A 16759-nucleotide genomic window follows, 5' to 3' on the forward strand; every position below is an offset into this window, starting at 1 on the left:
TACAACCCACCATTTGTCAATAGAAGGCTATAATAAATAGCCTGTTATTCTAATATTATTTGTTGATATGCGCATGCGTATTCCCTCCCCACGAATGATTTTAAACATCATGCTTCCGGTAGTGATCATTCAGTCCAAAATGGCGGACCTCCTGGGCTCAATTTTGAGTTCGATGGAAAAACCTCCCACAGTCGGAGACAAGGAGAGCCGACGAAAGGCCCGAGGTATATTCAGTATTACTCTACAGTTATTTATTCCCAATTCGTTTGTATTATTGGATTGTAAAGATAAAAGTATTTCGTAAATGTAGCTGTTTACAGGATCCCTTCCGTGGAGTTCTCAGCCTCCCTATCGTCTGTACAGAAAAGTATCCAGTCACGAACGAGTATTTGCCCTTGTAGTGAATTACGTTTTTGTATAAGATGCATCCTATTGGTCAAAGTCAGTCCTTCTAGTGCTCTCATTGGCCAAATGAGCCATCATTCATTTTTTGTTTGCGCACGCAAAGCAGCACAAACTGGTTGAATCAATGTTGTTTCGGTGTAATTTGTCAACGTATTGTGACGTTGAATCTACGTAAAAAATATTTGATTTGATGTGAAAAAAAAAAATAAACTTAAACTACATGATTATGTCCGCATGGTTACCAAATATTAAAACAGACTAACCTTGTATAACATGTTGAATGTATGCCTATTAAAATAATAGACTTTCAACATCTGCTATCAGAAAACAAAATAGTCTGGGCAGCACCTCCTACTGGAGAACTATCTATCTGCCCTTTGGGCTCCCTTCAAGGGTTTTAACCAAGCCCAGCTATGTTTGACACTGACTATTACCCATGCACTATCGCGAGAATGATTTGTTGAGAGATCTGCACTTAACTTCACTGTTGCTTTCGAAGTCATTCCAAAGAGTAGGTTTAAGAGAGCAAATGAAATGTGACCTTTGTCAATCACCAACTATGTTTTTTAGGTTCTACGGTGCATACGGAAAATGTATTCAGACCCCTTGACTTTTTCAACATTTTGTCACGTTACAGCTTTAATCTAAAATGTATTTTTGTCCCAATCCTCCACCCACACAATTCCCCATAATGAAAAAGCAAAAACTGGTTTTAAACATTTTTGAAAATGTATTACAAATAAATCAAATGAAATATCACACATACATAAGACCCTTTACGCAGTACTTTGTTGAAGCACGTTTGGCAGCGCTTACAGCCTTGAGTCTTCTTGGGTATGAGTCTCAAATCGCTGGAAGACTGAAACAGGTTTCCCTCAAGAATTTCCCTGTATTTAGCGCCATCCATCATTCCTTCAATTCTGACCAGTTTCCCCGTCCCTGCCGATGGAAAAACATCCCCACAGCGTGATGCTGTGATTCACTGTGGGGATGTTGTTCTCGGGATGATGAGAGGTGTTGGGTTTGCACCCGACATAGTGTTTTCCTTGATGGACAAAAAGCTCAATTTTAGTCTCATCTGACCAGAGTACCTTCTTTCATATGTTTGGGGAGTCTCCCACGCGCCTTTTGGAGAGCACCAAATGTGTTCGCTTGTTTTTTTTCTCTTTAAGCAACGGCTTTTTTTCTGGCCACTCTTCCGTAAAGCCCAGGTCTGTGGAGTGTACGGCTTAAAGTGGTCCTATACTCCAATCTCTGCTGTGGAGCTTTGCAGATCCTTCAGGGTTGTCTTTGGTCTCTTTGTTGCCTCTCTGATTAATTCCCTCCTTGCCTGGTCTGTGTGTTTTAGTGGGCGGCCCCATCTTGGTAGGTTTGTTGTGGTGCCATATTCTTTCCAATTTATAATAATGGATTTAATGGCGCTCCGTGGGATGTTCAAAGTTTCAGATATATATTTTTTATAACTCAACACTGATCTGTACTTCTCCACAACTTTGTCCCTGACCTGTTTGGAGAGCTCCTTGGTCTTCATGGTGCCGCTTGGTGGTGCCCCTTGCTTAGTGGTGTTGCAGGCTTGTGGGCCTTTCAGAACAGGTTTGTGTGTGTGTAGTGATCTATATATATATCTCTGAGATCATGTGACACTTAGATTGCACACAGGTGGACTTTATTGAACTAATTATGTTACTTCTGAAGGTGGGCTTCATAGCAAAGGGGGTGAATACATATGCACACACTTTTCTGTTTTTTTTTGGGGGGGGGTTCGAAAAACAATGTCAACATGTTTTTTTTCACTTAACCAATTTGGATAATTTTGTATGTCCATTACATGAAATCCAAATAAATAAATAAATCATTTAAATTACAGGTTGTAATGCAACAAGAAAGGAAAACTGCCAAGGGGGATGAATAGTTTTGCAAGGCACTGTAACCTTTATTTAACTTTTAAATGGGTGAAAGTGCTGTAATTGGCATTTGGGTGAAAACTAAACAAAAAACAGACATTGTTTTTCTATTGGAATTTGGTTGTGCTTTTAGATAACCTACAGTTAGTTGAATTCAACTAATGTGTTATCTTATTGAACAACGTTTCAACCAAATATTATCCACATTGAAATGACGTAGTGTGCCCAGTGGGTGCGTTATTTGGTAATAATGAACATCATACTGAACACTTGTTATGCAAGTCACATGTGCTATGTCAGTAGTCCCTCATCCAAAAATGATGTGAATTACACTTAAGCAGCTATAGCATAGGATCTTGTTGCTCTATGGATTCATTTGCTCAGATGACACTAAATCCAGAGTTTACCAACATAATTCAAGTGATGTCCAGGTCATTTAAAGTATGGTATAGGAAATATATGCTATTCAGACAATCTGTTATAACATCTCATGGGAATTAATAGGCCTATATTTTCAGTATGAAAACAATTGAAATAACCTTGTTTTCTATGCCTCAACAGAACAGGCAGCAAGAATGAAGAAGATGCAGGAGGATGAGAAGAAAAAGAAAGCCGAGTTCAGGAAAAGGGTGAGAGGCTCTGCCTACAGGCGGAGGATTATATTCTGTCTATCTCCTTTGTGGGGTCATTTTCTGCTCATCCAGCTGAATGTCCAGTCAGTAACTTGGACAACCCAAATCCCAAGAAACAAATCCAAGAATTGTTTCCAATTCTTCGTTGACTGATCTTTGGTGGGTAAAGAACAATCCAGTTTATACTGCCTGCATCTCTTTTTCAGATGGAGAAAGAGGTGTCAGAATTCATTCAAGACACTAAGCAACAGAAGAGGAAGTACAATCCCATGGGAAAGATTGAAAGGAGCATATTGTAAGTGAAAAATTATAAATATATCCTTGAATCTATAAATAGAGAGCATTATGTAATAAGTTTATTTTATGAGAAGACTACAAACATAATATTTAACAGTTTGCATGTAAACTTTTACTGACATCCTGGCTTGTTAAAGGCATGATGTAGCAGAAGTTGCTGGTCTGGCATCGTTTTCTTTCGGAGAGGATGAGGAAAGCAGATACGTCATGATTTTTAAGAAGGTCAGACCTCTTTTGGATGTTCTTTATTGCTGCGTTCACAAATATCACCAGATTTACATGCCCTTCCCAGGAGTTGCACTATTATTAATGTGTTGTATATGTGTTATTCTTCCTGATGCGTAACTGAATGTATGTATTCAAAATGACTGTGGCAGGAGTTTGCTCCATCAGACGACGAGCTGGAGGCTTATCGGAAAGGAGAGGAGTGGGACCCCCAAAAAGCTGAATACCGCCGCAGACTTAAAGTACGACTGGAGACTCGGTCACACTCACCGTGGAAAAAAACTTATACTCTAGTATACATGTCCATAACTGTATGTCATTTGGCAGAATACATTCATTTACACAATGAAATCCGATTTCAAGTAATGTGAACTTGTTATAACATTGCAAGTACTGATGGTTCACACTTTCTGCACCTTAATAGATCTAATCACTCTAGCTGTAGTCCTTGACATGTTGCAGGTAACCTTTTGCTCTATAATATGTTGCTGTCTTTTGTTCACTCAGCGTAATATCTACGGCGTATAGGTTGGGTTCAGAGCTATTGCTCAAAGAAAGTGTTTGATAATTAAACCTGTCCACTGCTCTTCAGGAGCAGGCTGCGTTAGAAGAGGAGACCACCGGTAAGACACAGAAGAGGGCAGCGTCTCCCAGCTCCAATTACCGTGACAAGTACAGCCATCTGATCGGCACCTCTTCTGCTAAGGATGCAGCACATACGCTAGAGGCCAACCAGGCATATGGCATGGGTCAGTGTGAAGAGGCTCAGTATTGATTTCTCATCCTCAGTGAATCACATCTCCTCATGGGGTGTGCTGTGTACTTTGCCTAACAAAATGTATTTGTCTCTCCCCCCTCAGTACCTGTGGCCAACAAAAGGGACACCCGCTCCATAGAGCAGGCCATGAATGAGATTAGGGCCAAGAAACGTCAGAAGACAGGAGATGAAGACACCGGGGCAGGGAGCACCTCCACCTCTTGAGAGGGCTTTTGTGTTTTGTGTGTGTGTGTGTGTGTGTGTGTAAAAGAGAGAAAATGTATGAGGGGCACAGAGGGAGTACCTCAAATCCTAATGGAGGCCTACTACATTGAAAGATCCTACATGTTTCCCAGGACATATACAGTAGGTATGTAAGGAAGGTTCTTGAATTATGTTTCTCCTCTGTCCTTGGCTCGGGTTGACTGTTTTTATGTTCCAACCAAATTGGTCGTGTGGAAGTCTGATTTAAGAGCATTTTGTCTATTGGCTTTCTTTCTGTTTATCCCAAAGTCCTGTAATTTCTCCCACACAAATGAATCCTTTTTCTCCGTGAACGCAAAGAGGAGAGTAGCACAACCATGAGGGGCAACAGTAGGTTGCCGGTAGTTTAGCATTTGTCTGTTTTCACCTTTACGAGGAAAATAATTCCTATTGTGACATATCGTGGCAGTTAGGAGTTACAGGATATGTTTTTATTATGTTTGTTTTTAGCTACATTATGGGCTCTATTCAGTCTCATCGCTGAAGCGTTACAGATGACCTGACAGAAAGGTCATTTCAGATTGAGCTGACACATGCAGTGTTTACTGTGAATGCAGTCTCCGCTAAATGTCAGTCACGCTGTACCCACTTGGACACACACTGGTTGAACCAATGTCTTTTCCACGTCATTTCAATGAAATGACGTTGAACCAATGTGGAATAGATGTTGAATTGACGGCTGTGCCCAGAGGGTAACACTGAACTTCTGCGGTACGGCTTGAATAGAGCCCTAAAGTCTTTGTTCTCAGGCCCATATAGTGTTTCGATCCCACAAATGAAAAGTGAATGGAGGCTGAAGATTTAATTTGAGAATGAAACCACTGCAGTTTGTAGGCCTACATGGTAGATATACTAGCAAACATCAAGTTGATGATGATTACATTTCTGGGGTCATATTCATGGGGAAGTGTCTCATTTAGAGACGCAAAGCACTGTTTGAATCTCACTGTCTATAAATCATTGTTACCTTCAGCACATGTAATACAGCTCTGCTCCGTTGTGTAGTCTGGTCAAATTGAATCAGTCACATTTTTAAATGAGGATTGAAATACGTGTCCTATGCTATGTGGACAATGCTGTGTTGTTAATGTTTTATTCTGTGCGCTCTTTCACTTGCTCAGTGTGTAAAGATGTTGGCATGATGGCATCTAGCTGTAACCATTTTAATCCCTTTGTTTCCTGTATGTTTTAATAAATTGGGAGAAATGTTGATTTAATAGGCCTTTTGTGTTGTGTCCCATAACATTGCAGTGTGTTGGTAGCACTTGTAGCCCCTTTCACCATTTTTAGGAGGGTAGCTAGATGTCTAGCGAACAAAAACAGTAGGCCTAAAAGTATCTTTACAAATGTTTTAATGCTTTGAGGCCTCAATCTGCACTTTAATTTCTAATTGGGCAATTCTCCAACACGAAGTACCACGCGTCGGCCCTTCAGTCCTCGTCTCACATCTGCAAATGATCTTGACTGTGGAAGCAAGCTTAATCGTTTTCGTGGCCATCTCCATTTCTCAACCATCGGACCCACTTGACATCGGGGGCGTCGACTCCGAGGCCTCTCTCTCTGATGTCTGTCATGACGAGGCCTCTGACTTTGTGGCCCTCCACGGCGACCCAGATGCTGGTCGTTGCGTTGAGCAAGCAGCGCCACTTGCGCACGGGTCCTAACCATTGTACTCCAGTAGGAATGTGGTTCTCCGTATTGAAAGGTCTTACCTGCCTTAGAATCTTTGACAAATTAGTGGCAGGCTTTTGACCTCAAGGAGGTCATGTCATTTCAATTATGACATCATAGGCTCCCATTTTTATTATGACATCACAGGCTCCCATCCCACTTTCATTAGCGGGTGTGTTCAATCTGGAGTGCCAGAGTGTGCTCTGGGTGTTCGTAAATTGAGTGTTCTAGCCGAGGAGTAGGGTTGATCGAGCGTTCTGACCTCACAACGGCAGTCAAGCACCCAAGCTAACATTGGCTAGTCTGCTCTACTTCCAGACACAAATGAGAGAATCTCATTCTGACCATTTTACTCGCCCTAGCAGAGTTGGTTAGGGTGTTATGTTGTCCAGAGCGTTGGTGACTAACTGCTGTTGACAATTTAATTGTTTTTTTGCCGACGTTTACTGACACCGGCTATATTCAACGGGGTTTAAGTGTTTGTAAATTAATCAGTTATTCTGCGCTCTGGCACACAGACGAGAGTGCTCTGAAATCGGAGTAGATAGCCAGAGGGAATTTGCTAGACACTGACATATCTAGCAGGGTGTTATACTGTTTATGTTAGGGCTACTGTGCATTTGAGAGACACTAATATGTTCTGCCTCCAATAAGTTATTTGACAATATCTATAGGCTTTATTCCTACTTTAGGCCTACTTGACAACCAAAAAACTTAGACTTATTCATTCCATTTTCTTTGACATCACATCATTCACTTCACCCAGTTTATAAATTGGCGTATTCTTCCTGTAGGAGGCGCCTTCGATGAAAACCAAGAATAAATTCGTTATTTTATGGGGAGTTTCACACTGTCCTGGGGTTTGCTGTCGCAGTTGCTGCTATTTCATTTCATATTGACAAGGATTTATCCCCCAACATGAAGCATATATTCTTATTAATTAGCATCTGGTTGTTCGTTGGTTGTGCTTCGGATGTTATAAGAGCAAGAAAAGGTAGGACAGACTTTCTCTGCAAATCTAAAGTTAAACCGTTATCCACAATTGATGAAATGCGCCTGTAGCTCAAATCAAACGAAGAGTTTTACTATAGGTATACACTACAACTACTCACAACTGGCGATTAAACAGGGGTTTATGTTATTTTTTTCCTTTTCTGGATTTCATTGTTCCAACCAACTTTTAAAAAATATATTTGGCAAGTTTATGCGGCGTGTATTTCTAGCCTGTCTATAAGGTCAGTGTAGTATTAAACTGTATTTAGTATTAAACTGTATTTAGTATTCAATTGTGCTAATTCCGGTTGAAATGTATTAATTATATAACCACAACATTAATTATATAACCACATAACATCAATTATGATGGTATACTGTTTTAATCCACGTGTTTTTTTGCCAGAAGATATTAGCAGTTATTACTCTGACAGGTTTGTGAGCCATGGAAGATCATTTTTTATTAGATTAGTCTCTTTCGTTTTCTGTTTATGAAAATTCCTGCTTTGCTTCATATTAAAGTGCTTCTACTGCTAAAATAACTTTCCATCTTACCTTCCATCTTTACTTTCCATTTTTTTCACCCAGTGTCTGCAGTGTTCTGTTCTTTCAAAGAGAAAACATACAGTCCTGGAGACAGCTGGCATCCTTATCTGGAACCCTTTGGTTTCATGTTTTGTATGCGGTGTTCCTGCACTGAGGTACTGTACCCATAGAATTAGAGTACATCATTAGTCAGTTTTGTCACATCTGTCGCCTAATATGAAACCATGTACACGTGTACCAAAAGAAGCCCAACACTGCCCTATACTCTACTGTATCAAATTGTCAAAATCTGAGTATTGGATTGTAGGCTACTGTGTGCAAATAGGATTTAGGCTACTGGCTATACATCCTATTGGCAGTTGCTTTAAAGGGTTCTGGTGGGTGGGATTTCAAGATATGCCCGTAAACCATGTAACGTTTCCCTCATAGACAGGCCATGTGAAATGTAACACAATTAAGTGTCCTACTCTGCGGTGTGACAACCCAGTGACTGACTCTCAGCAGTGCTGCCCTCGCTGTACAGGTAGGATCAAGCATTCTCATACAATAAGCACACACAGGCAGTACAATAAAGTTATTTAATCATTTCTATGACACCATTTGGTAAAATAGTACCTGTGTGCTTTTATGCCATGTCTAGTCACAGGACTTCAATTGCATACACCAGTTCTATCCTTGAGGGAAAAAAGGCTAGAGGTGTGTAAAACAAAAACATCCTGCTTTGGCATTCACTTATTCATCTTGTGCTTACCATTCATTATCTGCTCAGATGAGCCTAGGATCCCAGCAGGCTTGAGAGCCCCAGTGAAGTCCTGCAGGTATAATGGAACTTTCTACCAACCAGGGGAGACCTTTGCCAACCATGACCTCTTCCCATCTCGACAAACCAACCAGTGTGTCATGTGCACATGTTCAGTAAGTCACACTCTCTCTCTTCCTCTAGTTTATGGTGTACAGCTCATCACTCTGAGAACGTAACTGGAAGTTTTTCCTCATGTGTCAGCCATAATACTGGCAGTAAGCAACTTTTTTTTTTTTTAGGAACTCAGTTTGGTCTCAACTTATTGTTGAGAGTTAGAATAGTAGAATACATAAGGTGCAATTTTGAAATTTGGTTGTGCATCAGCAGTTTTCTTCTTGTTATTTCAGTCACTGACAATCACTCAATTAGCCCATGTCAGCAAAACATTTTCAGATTGGTATGTTAGTCTAGCCAACTATCTAAACTTGTAGTAATCATGGTTGAATTATCGACCGGGCAAGAAAGGGTATGTGCCCACATTTCTATCCATTGGTTTTGTTTGTCACTCTCACTCAGATATCATATTAACATGGCAAAGTGTGTAGAACTGCAAGAAATTAGCTTTAAAATGGCAAAAATGTATTGGCTTTAAAACTGCACATTTCTATCTCTGCCCCATGGCAAAATGTGTAGAATTGCAGGAAATTAACTTGTAAAAAAAATGATCTCTCTGCCGTCAAGAGGGAAGCCACTAAAATGTTTTGCTCGCGAGTTGGGGGCCCCGAAACAACATTTAGCTTAGGGCCCCCAAAAAGCTAGGGCTGGCAATGTCTACAATCACTTCTGTTCTTCCTTCACCGTTGGCTTTCTTCCACATTTGCTTTTAGAATGGAAATATTTTCTGTGCTCTGAAAACTTGCCAGCCGCTGACCTGCTCCTCACCAGTCTCATTCCCAGATACCTGCTGTCTGGTGTGCAAAGGTGATCACATTTGTTTCTTACCACAGCAGATTTTCACCCTACTTTCTATTGTTATCAAAGTCAATGTATATCCTCTTCATTTGTCTTTGATTAGATGGTGGCATTAATGGGTACTCATCAGTGGAGGATGTAGGCCAACAGCTGAACCGAGGCGTTGTAGGTGGCTTTCTGTTAATTCATTGATGGGTTTAGTCTTGTAGATTTGTCAAACCGTAACATCCAAAACACCACACATTTGCAGAGAAGACAACAACTAATATTGAATCTTCATTTGTGGGGCATGTAAATCAAGTTTACCTGGAGTAGGAGGGGTTCCAACTCACTGGCATCGGAGCTGCACATACATCCAAAATAACTCCATAATAACTGTGTCTATTTGTCTCTGTGAATACACAAGAGGCATTCAGTGGACCAGTGTGCTGGAGAGCAGTTCCGAGGGCGGTCTGTCCGCTCTACTCCATCCACTGTCAGGGGTACTCCCAGAGGCCTGAGCCTGCCCAAGCTCCACTTCAAAGGTGCTGCAGAGACCACTGTGAATTTCCTGCTGCAGAAAAAGCACCAGAAGGGTGAGAGTTAAATGATAGCCCTACAATAATTAATAATATGAATTAATGCTATTCATCTTCTTCTTCTTATCCTATTAATAGTAGTACTATTTTCATGGCCTACAATAGGGAGTCACTTACCTGGTCATTGAGCAGTCAATGTATTCTAACTCTTACAGCTCTGTGATTGTAATAATATGTAGTACTAGAGCATATATGTTGTTCCTATTTCTCTCAGCATGTCAGTACAGCGGCAACACCTACTCTCATGGTGATGTGTGGCACCCAGTCCTGGGGAAGGTCCTGGAGTGCATTTTGTGCACCTGTAAGGATGGCATACAGGACTGCAAACGCCTCTCATGTCCCAGCCAGTATCCATGCCAACATCCCGTTAAAACCGTGGGGAAATGCTGCAAGATTTGTCCAGGTACTGTAGCTCAGCAGTATTTACAATGCACTTCTGAAAATTAGTTTAACCATAGGTTTTGAATAATATACATTTTTAATCTCTCTGATTTCTGCCCCTAGAACATAATGCTGAGAGCAACAGGACTGACTGTTACATGAATCTTGGACATGACAATAACAACCTCTTGGTGTACAAAGTTAAGCCATCGTCAAAGGTTCACATAGAGGACACAGTTAGGATAATTGCTATTGAAAGACAAGGGACTGCTGAAGTTGAAGTGCAAGTATGGAAGACAGTAGGAGGTAATAGGAGGGGGGAAGATTAGAGGGCACTAGCATGGCAGTGTTAATAACAAAGCTACAGCTGTGGATTACCAAACTATTCAGAATGTCACCCAATATGTATTTTCACTTTTCCCAGAAGTTTTACAATTAATGGAAACTGGGGAAGTTCTGAAGAAAGATCTTCTAGATAATCCAGATAACTACACTTTACTGGCGACATTGGATGAAGGTGAGTTTATCCATGTTTTTTGTGTGTTTTTTGTTGTTTTTGTATGCATACCTTTATTTTCCGGTCATTTAAAAGTTCTCTAGGTATAAATCTTGTAATACTTTAGTTTCTTTTAAGTAAAGCTTTTCCATTGTTTTGACAATCTGAGTTGTTAGGCAATATAGCTCAATCCATTTCTAGACATAAGGTCATAGACCAACCAGACATATTGTAGACCAAAGGGAATTTCATTTCATTTCAACTGATTAAAAAATGGCTGCTTCCTCTTGTCAGTGACCATCTTGTTTCCTGCTGAGGGAAAAAAAAGTTATGGATTTGTTCGCTTTTTGTCTGCTGTTGGATGGCAACATGTCAATTCTTTGTTCTTTTTACACAGAGACTTGGAAAAGATTCAAGGAGGAAGAAGACAACCAGAAGGAATTTCCCAAGACCAGGACCTGTGAGGATGGTATCAGGGAGGTAGTGAAGTTCTTGTACCCAGACCAGCTAGAAAGCCTGTGCTCTTCTTAACTCTCATCCCCTGACTTTGACATCAATGGAAAATGCACAGCATTCATATGCATTTCATTAAACATGAAACATAGCACTGCTTATTGGTTATAGAATAACAAGCTTTTGTTTATTTTTTAAATGTCATCATAACTCATTACAATGTGATGTTCCATATTCTCAGTAACAATTAGTCAGCAGAATTGTCAACATTGTTGGTAGCATTTGGTAGTAGAAGAAACCAAAATGGAAAAAATACTTTAAATGAATTACAGTTGTATCTCATTTTTGTTTTCTGGCATGCTGGAATACAGTAAAAACAGTATTATCTAAAAAATACAGGTGTACATGTATATAATAGAAAAATACACTGGGCAAATTAGACAGCCATCTGGCAATAACACCTTTATAGAGTAGACCATATTTACAATCACTTTACTGTTCTGCTAAATACTGCTGTTTGAAATTGTATGCCTTTTCAGAATGTACTGAGAAATATTAATTAACATATTTATTGTAAATACAAATATGCTAACAGATGTCATTTTGAGGCAGAGCGTACAACATTGGTTTGTTTGACATGTTTGTTTGTACATTCTGTAGACATTTGAGTGTGTACTGGAAGGTCCTTGCCTGAGACGCCATGGCTTTAGTTCATTGGGCTATACTGCCCTACCAAGCAAAAAGGCAGTAACTGCTCATTTGGTTGAAAATGAGTTCATGTCATTTTTCTACATTAAATACATGCTTAAACATGTGGACAAGTATCCTGCCTCTAATTGTATTGTGTTTTGGAGAAAATGGGGGTCATGTTAGCAGTTACTGCATAAAGTTACTGTGAAACCAAGGTAAATAAAAATAAAAATTCTCAGTTCCACGCTATGAGCAGTTACTGCCTTTTTGCTGGTAGGGCAGTGTACATATAGGGCTTTCCTCAGAAAATGTGGGTTTGATATCTGGGCATCGGTATTTCCCTGCAACAGCAGTTGTATCTATTCTTTCATAAGAGTGGCTACATTGGTTTGCTGGATCTACTTTCTATTATGTTCTCTGAGGTGTTTATCATTATGTTTGGCCAGTTTTCTACAGACTAAGTTTCCATAGGATTATGTGTGATTTCAGTACTTGATGCATCTTTCTTCCCTTTGCACAGTGGCAAGGCATTCTTGCACGTGATTGACAAGGCTAAAAGTTGGAGCCAACCAAAAATATGATATAGTTGAGCTCTACCTGAGGCAAGAATTCCTGCACAAATCAGGCTGTTGTTATTCCTTGGACTACCCTCCAGTGAACCCAGTCGGACCAGGGGAATTTCTCCTTTATGAATTGTGCCTGTAATTTGGATTTGTGCTCCAGTGCTATAGTTTGTTTTCTCAAGGGTTGTAATGGCCTAACAGGATGAGCACAACAATAGAGCTCTGTTAATTTGATATAAATGTAGGTCATGAGTTGGAAGGACACCAACATTTTCCAATACAGAGAACTGAAGAAGAAGAGAGGGCTCAGGGAGGAATAATATTGAAAAATAAGAATACTGTTGATGAAGGACCCAGTCTTTAAAAAAAGGTATAGAGCATGGTTTCCCAAACTCAGTGTTGCCCCTCAGGTACACATTTCGGTTTTTGCCCTAGCACTACACAGTTGATTCAAATAACAAACTCATCATCAAGCTTTGATGATTTGAATCAGCTGTGTAGCGCTAGGGCAAAAAACTAAACGTACACCCAGGGGGGGCCCAAGGACCAGGTTTGGAACACACTGGGATAGAGCACAACAGTAACATGCTTGTCAAATAGTTAGACACAATTAGATGATTTGCCGTATGTATAATACACCAAACCCAAGAAAAAATAAACCCTTGGTCTTTAAAAATGTAGGATATTATTGGAGTGTTCTTCTATCACATCAAATAACTATTATGAAACGTTATTGAGATAGCATGTCATTACTGTTCTACACACATTGAGATAGCATGTCATTACTGTTCTACACACATTGAGATAGCATGTCATTACTGTTCTACACACAATGAGATATCCTGTCATTACTGTTCTACACACAATGAGATAGCATGTCATTACTGTTCTACACACAATGAGATAGCCTGTCATTACTGTTCTACACACAATGAGATAGCATGTCATTACTGTTCTACACACAATGAGATAGCATGTCATTACTGTTCTACACACAATGAGATAGTATGTCATTACTGTTCTACACACAATGAGATAGCATGTCATTACTGTTCTACACACAATGAGATAGCATGTCATTACTGTTCTACACACAATGAGATAGCATGTCATTACTGTTCTACACACAATGAGATAGCATGTCATTACTGTTCTACACACATTGAGAAGCTGGCTTATGATCACATCATCTGAAATCCATGTTTGCCTTTGAGTTGAGCTGCCCTGTGAACAGCTTGTCAAAAGGCTTGTTTAGGTCAACAGGTGTAAGATAAGCCCATTTGTCCCTGTGCCATTTTCATTGCAGTAAACAAGAGCCATACACCGAGTCCTGTCGATATGGGAACGGTGCACAGACTTGTGACTAATATCCCTCATCTGTGAACCCCAACAGTCCACTCTCTCCCTTCACAGCTACAATGACTCATTGTGTTGGTTTCACACATTGCGCCAGACATTGCTGCCCATCTCTCACTAAAGGCCTGACAAAATATTTTGAAACAGAAGCCCCTCAGTTGTAGACCTTAATAGTTTTACAATGAAGCTGTGACTTATTTCTACAGGCTGTTGGACTTGACAGTTCCTGGCAATATCTTCTTTTGAGAGGTTCAAGGTGGTCCTCTTCCATAAAGGAGGTAGATGTGCCTCTTTCCATTTCTCCATAAAAAAAACCCATCTTATTTCTCTTCCAAATTGATGAATGAGAAAGTATTTGCTATATGCCAGAATGCAGTGTTATATTTAGAGGAAGTAACTTGATCCCGGATAATAACGCAAAGTACAGACTCCCTTATTGTGGCAGGCCAGGTAGTGAACAGGGGTGGTGGGGCTGAAAGTTTTTGTCACATTGACATTTTTATACCTCAAAGTTCTATATTTTATTGCTGGTGGAAAATCTTGAATCTTTTCAGCATTTATATGGTCTGTTAATTTTTTGGAGGGGAACGTTTCAAATTCCCTCTAAGTAGCATTTGGCCAATTCAGCTATGCATGCTTAGTCTTGGCTCAGGCAATAGTAACAGCTGGGGGCAGTCAGTGGGTATAAATCAGGTAGTGGGGTCAGCTCTCTGTAGGAGCATGTCTACTCAACCCTGCTGCTGCCCATTGTTAGAGAATATGTCAGACCAGGGAATTCTCCCAGAACTGAAGAAACCTCACCATTTCAAGTACATTAAGGGTTAGAATCGGAGTAAGAATATTTACTACAATACTGTAATTACATCTGTAGTGTTATTGAAAAGTGTCTCAACGTGTGAGTAGCAACAATATATTATTGTATGCTACAAGATAGCTACAGTCTATGGGCCTACTGTACAACTTATTATCTTAAATGTAGCCATTTCCTGTGGATAACGGGCTACAGCGAGCCGTTAGTTGCAGTAGATGGAGGCAGGTGAGGTGAGCAAACTAAATAAATATGAGAAATATCTGTCCCTAGGCTGCTACACCATAATTATGGTGCCTCACAGAAACAGTGTTTGTGAGGAACTGAAGCATTGAAAATCAATCAAGCAGTCTTTTGATTCAAAGGGAGCCAAATTGTGTTAAGTTAATTAAGTCTGATAGATGTGTTTGCTTTCATAGCTGATTAAGGTGTTCAAGAGAACCCCTGAGTTTTTGCTTCATCAAAATACTTCCGAAATCTATTAAGGGCACTGTTTTTTACACCCTACCCCTTTCCTGAATTAAGTTGGTCCTGATCATTTCAGCTGATGATCTGGGCAGTGCCAAGAAAATATGGACAATACTGGGATTCATGTCATAAACACTTCAGTCATTACACCCTCTTTCCTGAACCCCACTGTTAGAGGTTCACATTTTTAAACACATGCTTGTGATGGAGGCATGATTGATAAACCAAGACCACGTTTCACAGGAATATTTTTGTTCGTCGCTGAAATGATTATTGTTCAAGAGAAAAATTGACTACAAATGTACAATTATGGACCATTCAATCACTCTCCCTATGATTTCATGTTAAGTGTGTGCTACAGTTTCTAAGTATACTTGTGCATCAAAAAGACTATGATGAATGGGGCCAATCTTGAATAAACTCATTTGGCACATTGATTAATGAGGAGTGTTGGTGAGGTAATCAGCTGCTTGGCCTCAGAGCCAAATGAACTGTTTCAGCCTCCCCACACAGTAGTATTCTCCTACTGTTAGGCCTCAATTTATGATCCAAAACAACAGTTGTATCTAAACATCTCTCAGGCTTGATTGCAACGATTAAGCCAGATGTGGCGATACTGGCGCACCCAGATACACTGAAATTGACCCGAGGATATAAATTCCTGAAGATCCTCAGACTCCTCATTGCCTTTCCCAGCTATGTCTGCCTATGTTTTCTTTTGGACAGAGAGCAGAGCCAGGTTCTATTACATCACCAAGTCCTAAGAGCATGTGTAAAAACCTGTTTTCAATTAATCATTTTCTTTTGAAGAGTTTTTCAAGAAGAGAAAGAAAGGGATTATAAAAGTAAATTACAAGTGAATGTTTATTTGCCTTTAAAGTTGTTTGTTGATATTAATCTGGACAAGAACTCAAAATAGACAAGAACAAAACCTTTTTTTCTCTCAAACTGTTTTCCTCAAACGCAATTCACAACCACATGTTTCTCTAACATCTAGAATCAGAGAGAGAGAGAGATCTGTTCAATAAGGATTACTGGCAATAGGTGCCTTTGCAATTTAGTCAATTGTATCAAGAGGTTGAGCAGTGGCTGTACCAGTAGTCAAATGTGTGCTGTATTTGTATAGTGGAGTATGTCTTCACCTTGTAGATGTAGATCTATTACAGCATGCTTTACCTTGAGATAACTGCATACTTGTGGTTTTCTGCGGACCTAAAATAAACATATATATAACCGCAAACATTATTTTATACATAAAACAAACAGGATGGCAATGAACCGTCTAACAACCTCCAGATGTACTCGGTAAATCATAGGATTTCATGTGATGATGACAGATAGTATTTAAACGCAACTCAACATATTTATTATTTCTATGCATGAAATCAATCATAGATGTTTTTCTACAGGCAAGTGTTTTTTTTAATAACACTTCTAACTAAAATGTGCAGGTAAATTTACCATGCCATATTATCTTCTGATTTCAACATGTATTTCTGCTTGTTAGAATATGAATGTAATGTATGTTAGTTGTTTTATGTGATTATTGACAGAGAAT

The 16759-nt window shown here is 39.8% G+C and overlaps 2 protein-coding genes across 2 annotated transcripts; both read left to right on the forward strand.

Annotated features, from left to right (window-relative positions):
• The first annotated feature begins 118 nt into the window (after positions 1-118).
• spag7 (sperm associated antigen 7) lies at positions 119-5701 on the forward strand. Its single transcript, XM_029620812.2, has 7 exons — positions 119-224; positions 2871-2938; positions 3148-3236; positions 3376-3460; positions 3616-3705; positions 4056-4212; positions 4324-5701. Exons 1-7 carry the CDS (start codon positions 140-142, stop codon positions 4443-4445), a joined length of 696 nt encoding a protein of 231 aa, XP_029476672.2. The 5' UTR covers positions 119-139; the 3' UTR covers positions 4446-5701.
• A 1278-nt stretch (positions 5702-6979) lies between these two features.
• LOC115101376 (chordin-like protein 2) lies at positions 6980-13249 on the forward strand. Its single transcript, XM_029620813.2, has 11 exons — positions 6980-7149; positions 7737-7849; positions 8124-8217; positions 8464-8609; positions 9324-9417; positions 9512-9573; positions 9815-9983; positions 10201-10389; positions 10491-10673; positions 10792-10884; positions 11261-13249. Exons 1-11 carry the CDS (start codon positions 7074-7076, stop codon positions 11392-11394), a joined length of 1353 nt encoding a protein of 450 aa, XP_029476673.1. The 5' UTR covers positions 6980-7073; the 3' UTR covers positions 11395-13249.
• The last annotated feature ends 3510 nt before the right edge of the window (positions 13250-16759 follow it).

This window comes from Oncorhynchus nerka, linkage group LG19 (assembly GCF_034236695.1).
Source record: "Oncorhynchus nerka isolate Pitt River linkage group LG19, Oner_Uvic_2.0, whole genome shotgun sequence".
In the NCBI taxonomy this organism is placed as follows: domain Eukaryota; kingdom Metazoa; phylum Chordata; class Actinopteri; order Salmoniformes; family Salmonidae; genus Oncorhynchus; species Oncorhynchus nerka.

Excerpts from the sequence above, each read along its gene's own strand:
- spag7 (XM_029620812.2), top strand. The coding sequence starts at position 140 with ATGGCGGACCTCCTGGGCTCAATTTTGAGTTCGATGGAAAAACCTCCC. Across the intron at positions 2,939-3,147 it reads AAGCCGAGTTCAGGAAAAGG|ATGGAGAAAGAGGTGTCAGA; the intron begins GTGAGAGGCTCT and ends TCTCTTTTTCAG. Across the intron at positions 3,461-3,615 it reads ACGTCATGATTTTTAAGAAG|GAGTTTGCTCCATCAGACGA; the intron begins GTCAGACCTCTT and ends TGACTGTGGCAG.
- LOC115101376 (XM_029620813.2), top strand. The coding sequence starts at position 7,074 with ATGAAGCATATATTCTTATTAATTAGCATCTGGTTGTTCGTTGGTTGT. Across the intron at positions 7,150-7,736 it reads TGTTATAAGAGCAAGAAAAG|TGTCTGCAGTGTTCTGTTCT; the intron begins GTAGGACAGACT and ends TTTTTCACCCAG. Across the intron at positions 10,390-10,490 it reads ATGCTGCAAGATTTGTCCAG|AACATAATGCTGAGAGCAAC; the intron begins GTACTGTAGCTC and ends TTCTGCCCCTAG.